General features: G+C 37.8%; 1 protein-coding gene across 1 annotated transcript; it reads left to right on the forward strand.

The window, feature by feature from the left end:
- The first annotated feature begins 3,841 nt into the window (after positions 1 to 3,841).
- LOC127100804 (uncharacterized) lies at positions 3,842 to 4,888 on the forward strand. The gene has a single exon (XM_051038084.1). The coding sequence runs from the start codon at positions 3,842 to 3,844 to the stop codon at positions 4,886 to 4,888; it is 1,047 nt and encodes a 348-aa protein (XP_050894041.1).
- Positions 4,889 to 9,298: the final 4,410 nt, after the last annotated feature.

Here is a 9,298-nt window from a genome sequence, read left to right on the forward strand (position 1 = left end):
GATCCTAATCTTTTTAAGATGGTACGTAGACAATGGGTTTATCCATCCAAACACAAAATGTAAATAACTTGTATATTCTTTTCTCATCTCTTCAATCATGTTTGCACAAATAAACTTTCACAAAATACCAACCTTACAACAAATATGAAAAGGGCTCCCTAGGAGTACCTTGGATGTTTTGGGTGCTTAACACCTTCCCATTGCATAACCAACCCCCTTACCCCGATCTCTGACATTTTTACTAGTTTTTGATTCGATAAAACTTTTAGGTTTTTGTTTGCTTTCTAACCATTCCTTTGGATAAATAGAAGTGCGGTGGCGACTCGACTTATATGGTTTACCTTAGATTTAGTCAATATCTCTAATGGTAACGAATACCCCGCTACATACAGAAACCAAAATTGTGGAAGAATCAATTCATGTCAGATTTGATGATAAGCTTGACCCTGAAAAGTCAAAGCTAGTTGAGAAACTTGCTGATCTGGAGATTACTCTTGCAGGTTCTAACGAGAAGACTAAAGCACCTTAAGCATCTGCTACTCAAACCTCAGCAGGAACTAAATCCCCAGCAATCCCAAAGAAAGATAAAAGTTGCCTCAACATATCTGAAGAGTTGATTCTGGGAAGCAAGGATGAACCTATCCGAACTAGGTCAACCTTCAAGATACCTGAAGAAACTCCTCTGGGACTAGTATCTCTGATTAAACCTACGTCCTGTGATGAGGCACTCCAAGATAACGACTGGGTTCTAGCCATGCAAGAAGAGTTAGATCAATTTACAAAGAATGACGTGTGGGATCTTGTTCCTAAACCTAAAGGCACTCACATTATCGGAACCAGGTGGGTGTTCAGAAACAAGCTGAATGAGAAAGGAGAAGTTGTCAGAAACAAAGCTCGACTGGTGGCTCAAGGGTACGGACAACAAGAAGGCATTGACTATAATGAAACCTTTTCCCCAGTCGTCAGGTTAGAATCTATTCGCTTACTTGTTTCATTTGTTATAAATCATTCTATCAAACTGTATCAAATGGATGTCAAGAGCGCATTTCTTAATGGGTATATATCAGAAGAAGTGTATGTCAATCAACCTCCAGGTTTTGAAAATTCAAATTGTCCTGAACACGTTTTTAAACTTAAGAAATCTTTATATGGACTAAAACAAGCTCCCAGAGCTTGGTATGAAAGATTAAGTAATTTTCTTCTGGAACATGATTTTACCAGAGGGAAAGTTGACTCTACACTCTTCTGTAAAAACATTAATAATGATCTCATGATATGCCAGATATATGTTGATGATATCATCTTTGGTTCTGCTAACTCCTCTGTATGTCAAGAATTCTCTGAGCTAATGCAGGCAGAATTTGAAATGAGCTTAATGCAAGAACTAAAGTTCTTTCTAGGAATTCAGATCAATCAAGCTTCAGAAGCCACCTACATTCATCATAGTAAATACATAAAAGACATTCTGAAGAAATTCGAAATGGCGGAATGCAAACCTGCTAAGACACCCATGCATCCAACTTGCATTCTGGAAAAAGAAGAAGTTAGTCAAAAGGTTTGTCAGAAGCTCTATCGTGGTATGATAGGCTCTCTTCTCTATCTGACTGCTACACGTCCTGACATTCTATTTAGTGTTTGTCTTTGTGCCAGATTCCAATCAGATCCTAGAGAATCTCATTTAACAGCTGTTAAGAGAATACTCAGATATCTGAAAGGAACTCCTAACCTGGGCCTGATGTATGAGAAAACATCAGAGTATATACTATCTGGTTTTTGTGATGCAGATTACGCAGGGGATAGAATGGAACGAAAAAGTACATCTGGAAATTGTCAACTCTTGGGAAAGAATCTAATATCCTAGGCCAGCAAAAGACAATCAACCATAGCCTTGTCTACTGCAGAAGCGGAATACATTTCAGCATCATTATGCACTACCTAGATGCTCTGGATGAAGAATGAACTAGAGGGTCTTCAAATCTTTGAGAGTAACATTCCTATATTTTGTGACAATACTGCTGCCATATGTTTAAGCAAGAATCCTATTCTGCACTCCAGAGCCAAGCACATAGAAATAAAACATCATTTCATTAGAGACTATGTCCAGAAAGGGGTAGTAATGTTGAAGTTCATTGATACAGACCATCAATGCGCTGACATCTTTACAAAACCCCTTGCTGAAGATAGATTCTGTTTTATTCTAAAGAATCTGAACATTCAAAAGTGTCCTGAATAAAATGTGCCTCTGAGATAGCGAAATAAGATTCTGATATAAACAGTTGGATTTTGTATCTGACTCTGATACTCCTACCAGTTAGAAGTCATCTGAGTTAGAAATCTCCAGGAACCAACCCTTTGGTATTCCTTAAGATCAGATAAAGCAAACATGTGGAGCACCTTGCATCTGACCTTGGAACTTCTAGACAGCTGTCTAGCAGTAACCAAGAAACAGTCTCTTGAGATCTCCTTGAGCAGTGTGCTGATGTTGGGATTAGACATCATTTATGAGTTGTAATCATTCTCCCTCTAACATGCGTACTTGGCTTTTGTGCTAAACTCATTTATGTGTGTCGTTTTGCATGCGCCCTAATTTGGGTATTTAAACTCTTCTCTTCACACATTGCACACTTTTCACGCTCACAAACACTCTAAACCCTCTTGCAAGTTTTTTTCTCTCAAGGCATTCCTGCAGTGTGAACTCCAGTTCTTCAACGTTCAACCCAGTTCATCAACAATCTTCATGGATTCTCGACAGCAATCAGTGTATAACTTCTCTCAATAGATGAACTCAAATGAGAAAGCTCCAAGTTCAAGCACTCCAAACTCAGCAGTTACTGGTGTCGTCTCCACTCTCATCTACAAAGAACCTCACATTCTTGATCGTGAGCCTCATATCCATATTGCAACACCTTTTGAAAAGCTGGAAGTATTGTGTGAATCATTGGTTGATTTTGACAACATGCGAAGGAACGGTGTCGGCCTCACTGAAGAACTGAAGAATCAAGGTTGGGGAAACTACTTCCAACGTCTATATGGTCCAGTGTACACCAACTTGGTTAAAGAATTCTGGAGATTTGCTGATGCTGACAATCATTACATCGTCTCCTATGTTCTAGGAGTCAATATGGTGATCACTGAGAAGTCTATTGCTGCTCTTCTAGGCATGGAGAAGGCTGGAGGAAGACGTATTTACAACATTAATCCTAGGGCAAAGTATATGTCCCATGAGATTAATCCAACAATCTTCCAACAGAACGCTGAAGGCAAACACTCCAAGAATAAGGAACTGCATTAGAACCTCCGAGTTTGGCTGAAGATCATCTTGGGCACCATCCATCATCGCCCAGCCTCCAACTCCTCAAACTACATCAACACAGACCAGAAGTGCATTTTGTACTGCATCCACAAGGGTCTGAAGGTTTGCCTTCCTGCACTCCTCTTCAAATATCTTAGAGACTCTGTGAGAGATACCACAAATAACATGAAGCCCATAAACTACATTCCTCTCGGGAGGCTCATTTCTGACGTCCTGATTGAAAGCGGTCTCGTGGACCATCTGATACAGTTCAGACTCATGGAAGACGTGATGATAGATACTGGGAGAGCTCTTAACGCCCGCAATCTGAAGAGCATGGGAATTCTGAATCAAGTAAGGGTCAAACCAACTCTGGACACCTCCTAGGAAGCTCTTAAAGATCAGAGAAAGATCCCAAATGAACTCTATCTGTTCTCAAAGATCGACCCTCCAGAGGTAGTAATGTACTAGGTAGATGATCTGCGCAAACAAGGAGTAGTGTTCTCAGACTTCTCCTTAGACTGGCTGCCAGAATGTCCTCCAGACTTCATGAAGCGACCACGAGAACCATCTGAGAAGACAAATCAGGAGAAGAAAACAAAGATAGGAGAATCTTCTAGATCAAGACCTCCAATACCTCTGACTGGATCCTCTGGTAAGTCTGTCTCTCTCCCTTCTTATGCACAAGTTAAGTTTATTGCTTCCTCAATCCCTCAACAAACGCCCATATACACTAACTCAGAAAATCCTCCCTCAACCACCAGACCATCTAACCAACCCTCTCAAAAATTCAACCTGGCCACCACATCTCTACCCATTTCAGAAGAAGAAATGCTAAACGAAACAACCTCACCCTCCTCTTCTTCTTCTCCAGAATCACCACCCTACTATAACCTTTCATCAGACACTGAACCATCTGACCCTCACTCCCCAACTCTGGCTCAGCTCCAAACACGTGCTCTGGCCTCTCAACAGCCAACACAATCCATTCTGGAACCAGAAGTTACCTCCTCACCCACAGACGACCTAAACACAACCACATCTAACCCTCCACCATCCGAACCAATTCACGCTGAAACACAACCAAACAACTCTGAAATACCCCCACCAAATACATCCGCAGAACCACAAACTCCCACACTTCACTTAAGCCCTCCCACTTCTCCACCCCAAGCCTCTGAACCTGAAAACACCCTTCTAACCCTTGAGGAAGCAATAAAGGTGTTTGCAGAAGCTTCGATTGACAAGGTCAAGTCTCTGACCATCAACTCTGGCATCAATGGTGATCCCTCCGCTGTAAGCACTCACTGGAACAAAGTGATAAGTTGGATGACCTCTGAAGCCTTTAAGCTGAAGGGCCTCTCTAAGCAAGTCCGTAACGACTTTATCAGAGACGTTGAGATCAGACTTCAAAAGCGTCTAGCTAGGGAAGGTGAGGAGTGGGCACGCAAAGAAGCTGAAGAGAAAGCAAAACAAGAAGAACTACAAAGGATCAAGGACGCTGAGGCCAAAGCTCTAGCTGATGTTGCTGCTGCTGCTGAAACTGAAGCACAAGCCAAAGCTGCCACTGAAGAAGCAGCTCGTCTGGATGAATAATTTGCCGCCAGGGTAGAACACGATGCTCTGACTCAGGGGGAGTCCTCCACCTTTGTCCCTCTAGTCCTCAAAACCCTTGAAGAACTTCAGAAAGAACAGCAGGAAGTCCGAGCCAGATTGGATCAACAGGATTCCGTAAATGTCAACATTCAGAATCTGCTGACCCAGCTGCTCCAGAGGATGCCTCCACCTCCAAACCCTTAGGCACCTAGGATTTGTTTGCATTCTTATCTGTTGCTTGTTGTTCTTCTGGTTTGCTTGTCGTTTCCTGCATTCTTGTTTTTCTGCATTTCTGGCCTCTGTACCTGCTATCTATGAATATATATATATATATATATATATATATATATATATATATATATATATATATATATATATATATATATATATATATATATATATATATATATATATATATATATATATATCTTTTTGCTCATTGATTTTCACTAAGTCTTTTTGATTCTGACAAAAAGGGGGAGAACTAAAAACAGCTCTGATGAAAACATATATAACTTCTATCAAAACACTACAAACATTGTTTCTAATTTTTGACTTATAAATTTGCAGGAGAGTAGCTAGAAACACCAAATCACGGAAGGTCCGGTAAGAACTTCTGAACTCCCAGACTTAACTCAGGGGGGGCTCACTTCCATCTGATCTAAAACTCTTATCCAAAAAATGTTTCATCTCTAAATTAAAATTATTTTATCATCATCAAAAAGGGGGAGATTGAAAGAACAAAATTGGTTCTACAATAGAATTCCAAGTTTTTGATGATAACAAAGGATGAAACCAAAAATGGCACCCTAATGAAATTTTTCTAAGTGTGCAGGACTCTGAACAGCAACGGAGGATTCTGATCATTATATCAGATACAAACACTGGTCAGATACAAAATGCTAAAAGATCAGATGCCGCTAAGGAAGAAGTGCGCCCAAGAAGTTCTGAATCTGAGAAAAGCAAGACAGTAAAAAGAACCAGAAGCTCTAACATCTATTGGTCTTAGTTCTTATGATCTAGAAGACTAGTACTCTGAGAAGCTCTGATGAATTCAGACATGATCTCCTTCTGAAGAATGACTCCGATACAACAAGACTCTGATGAAGATTCACCAAGTTCAGAAAGAGTAACAGAAAGAATTTCTCATATGGAAAGAAAGTATTTTAAGAAAGAAGTTATTCAGGGAGACAAAATGGTTTTAGCAAGAAACACAGAAGTAATGACATTGAATGCTCATCAAAGACCAATATTTTGTCATCACTCCAACGGTTCTTCTCACTATTATATAAAGGACAGTCTACCTCATTGAGAGACACAACAACAATGCACAGAAAAAGTCATTCACATTCTCTCTCAATTTTTCACGAGCTGTTGCTCATACGTGAAAACTCTTGCTCTAACACTTTGTTGTAATACTTGCTTACTCTTAGAAGCACTTTCTATTACAAATCTATTTTGCTAAATTGTTGTTATTCCTCAAGTGACTCTGCGTAGTCTGTATACTTGAGAGGACTAAGAGACTATTCTCTTAGAGGATTGGTTGTGTAATATTTCAAGATTAGTGGATTAAGTCCTTTTTGAAGGCGAAATAACCTTGGCCTGGTGGACTGGAGTAGCTTTGTTTTCTAAGCGAACCAGTATAAAATTCTGTGGGTTCTTATTTTTGAAAAAGCTTTTATTTTCTAAAATAATTCAATCCCCCCTTTCTTGTTTTTCTCACCTTCAATTAGGTCATGGGACAATAAACACCACAATATCATATCAAGTCATGATAGAAAGAAAAAATAGTAGCAATCCATATCATGTAATGAGAGAACAAATAGAATGTAAACAATTGCAACCCATATCAAGTCATGGAAGAATAAATGAAGCAATAACAATCCATATCAAGTCATGGAAATAATATACAAACAATAGCAATCCATATCAAGTCATGGGAGAAGGTAAAAGCAAATAGAAATCCATATCAAGTCATGGGACAAAAAGATAGAAACCTGACAATTCATATCAAGTCATGAAAGAGATAAAGTAGTTCAATTCATACCAAAAGTAGTCCATATTAAGTCATGGAAAAACAGATAGAAAATGAACAAATCATATCAAGTCATGAAAGGGTAGATGAAATAATAACAATCCATATCAAGTCATGGAAGAGATAAAGCAGAAGACAAGTTATCAAGTCAAGATGGGGTCTAAGAGTAATGAAAGAAGTCATTCAAACTTCACACACAAATCAAAGTCAAGTAACTTGATAAACAAGTAAAGATATCATCCTAGAAAAGGAATCATTTATCAACCAGATGAACAAAGATTAAAAGAGGGATGCTCATAGGTCACAGGACATTGGAAAAATCTTCTTCAAAGAATCAAATACAACTTATAAACTTCAAAAGGTATCAACCAAAACCATAAGCTCAAAGTTCAAGCATAACCAAAGCCAGAAGATGTACATCATCCAAACAAGGAGTCCTTTATCCAAAGTAAAAGGAAATGTGAAATGGAATTGAGGCATAAAGAAATAGAATGATAACAATATCAAGATACCCAAAGAATGAATCCCAAACTCTTAAGAGCTTCACCATCTATCAAACCCAAAACTAGGTCAAGGAAGAAAAGAATATAGTTGTTAATATGTCATCATGATGAATGGTAATGGAGTACCACTCAAGGAATCATAAGAGAAATAAATAAGATTGCCAAGACCAAGTAAAACCTAAGTGTAGGCAAGAGAAATAAAATCCATTAGACTCATAGTTATTCAAGGTAGAATGCACAAAGCAAAATCCAATTGAGGGCTCCTAGAGCAAGTAAGAAGCAACCAAGGTAAGTAAGTTAAGAAAAAACCAAGTGGAGATGCTCAAAATAGTTCACATGGGTGGATTTGAGTTTACTAGACGATGATGATGAAATCAAGGTAGAAAATGAGAGAGATCCCCAATGGTTACACAAATTCAATCCAAAACAAACAACTAAATGCATAAATATGACACAAGGAAACAGACATGTCTTTCTTAATTTCAAGAAAAATAGTTAGAAGCAAAGATAAATTATGAAAAATTAACCATAGAAAGATGAGGTCAAAATCACAGTATAACCTTGAGATATTCTCAAAACCATGTGTAAAATATGTTCAAGTAATTAGATCATTTAGACTAGCATAAGAAAGTAGTCACTACAAAGATACCTTCAAAAATAGATTCAAAATTGACTCAAAATTACCAAACAAAACAAGAATGGAAACTTAAAAGACCTATATACATATGTCTACAAGTGTGCAAAATATTGGGTTAAAACTCAAAAAGGAAAAATTAAAATCAAGCCCTAACAAAGTAAGTTAGCATAGAAATATACATATAATAAAAAATGATGGAATAAATATTAAAATAAATTAAAAAATAAAATAAATAATATGAAAAATTAAATAACGCTTGAAATGTCCTTCATGAATTTAATTAATATTTTTGGCCTACAAGAAATATTTTAAATAGAATTAAATACAAGTGGACTTGACCATTAATCGGTCACATAAAATGAGGAATTAAAATGAGGAATTAAAATGCACAAAAACATGTGGACTTGACCATCAATCGGTCACATAAACTTAAGTCACTAAAAGACAAAAGCAATCCCTAACCAATCAGAAACAACCAACATATCGTCCCCAACCTTAAGCCAAGCAACATGAACCCTAAACCTAATTCCACAAGCATCACTTCCAATCCTAATATCCCATTCTACAGTGCATGAAAACGCATGAAATCAAAAGACAAAACATAGAACTCATGGAGCACTTCAATGGCATTTCAAGCCAAGTTAAAAAATAAGGTCTAGTTTAAGAGAAAAGTGGCATGAAAGTTGGAGAAAACTCATTATAATCAAACTTTAGCATGCTTAAAACATCACATATTTGAGTATACAAGTGAAAACAATGCAATGAAATAACTTCAATCAACACTATTGATCACCTATAGTATGTACATGTTTCAAAATGGATGTGATATGAAGAAAATATAACCTACCTAGTGGAGAAAATTCCACTGTTTCTTGATTCCAAGTGAGCTACAGAAGAAAAACCAACGAGGCTTGGTTCTTCTCTTCGAGCAAGGATGTTGTTGGATGATTAGCAAAAATGAATCTAGAAATGAAATAAACAAAGGCTCTTGGGAAGTGCTGCAGCTCCCAAACTTTTTTTTCCAAAGTGATCTCCTCCTCTTTAACTAGGTTAAAGTTTACTTATATATGTCGGCAAATGAAGTGTTATACTTTGCCCTTTGTACACACCCATTGGAGGGCAAGCTGGTCCAAAAATGCAGATGAGTCTTGGGTATGCAAAGTTGTGTTTGACTTGTGAGGAATGAGTGTGTTATGTTGTCTTTTGGGTGCTCATATGCAGTATGAAAGGGACAT

Source organism: Lathyrus oleraceus, chromosome 1 (assembly GCF_024323335.1).
Source record: "Lathyrus oleraceus cultivar Zhongwan6 chromosome 1, CAAS_Psat_ZW6_1.0, whole genome shotgun sequence".
NCBI lineage: Eukaryota > Viridiplantae > Streptophyta > Magnoliopsida > Fabales > Fabaceae > Lathyrus > Lathyrus oleraceus.

Excerpts from the sequence above, each read along its gene's own strand:
- LOC127100804 (XM_051038084.1), top strand. The coding sequence starts at position 3,842 with ATGAAGCGACCACGAGAACCATCTGAGAAGACAAATCAGGAGAAGAAA.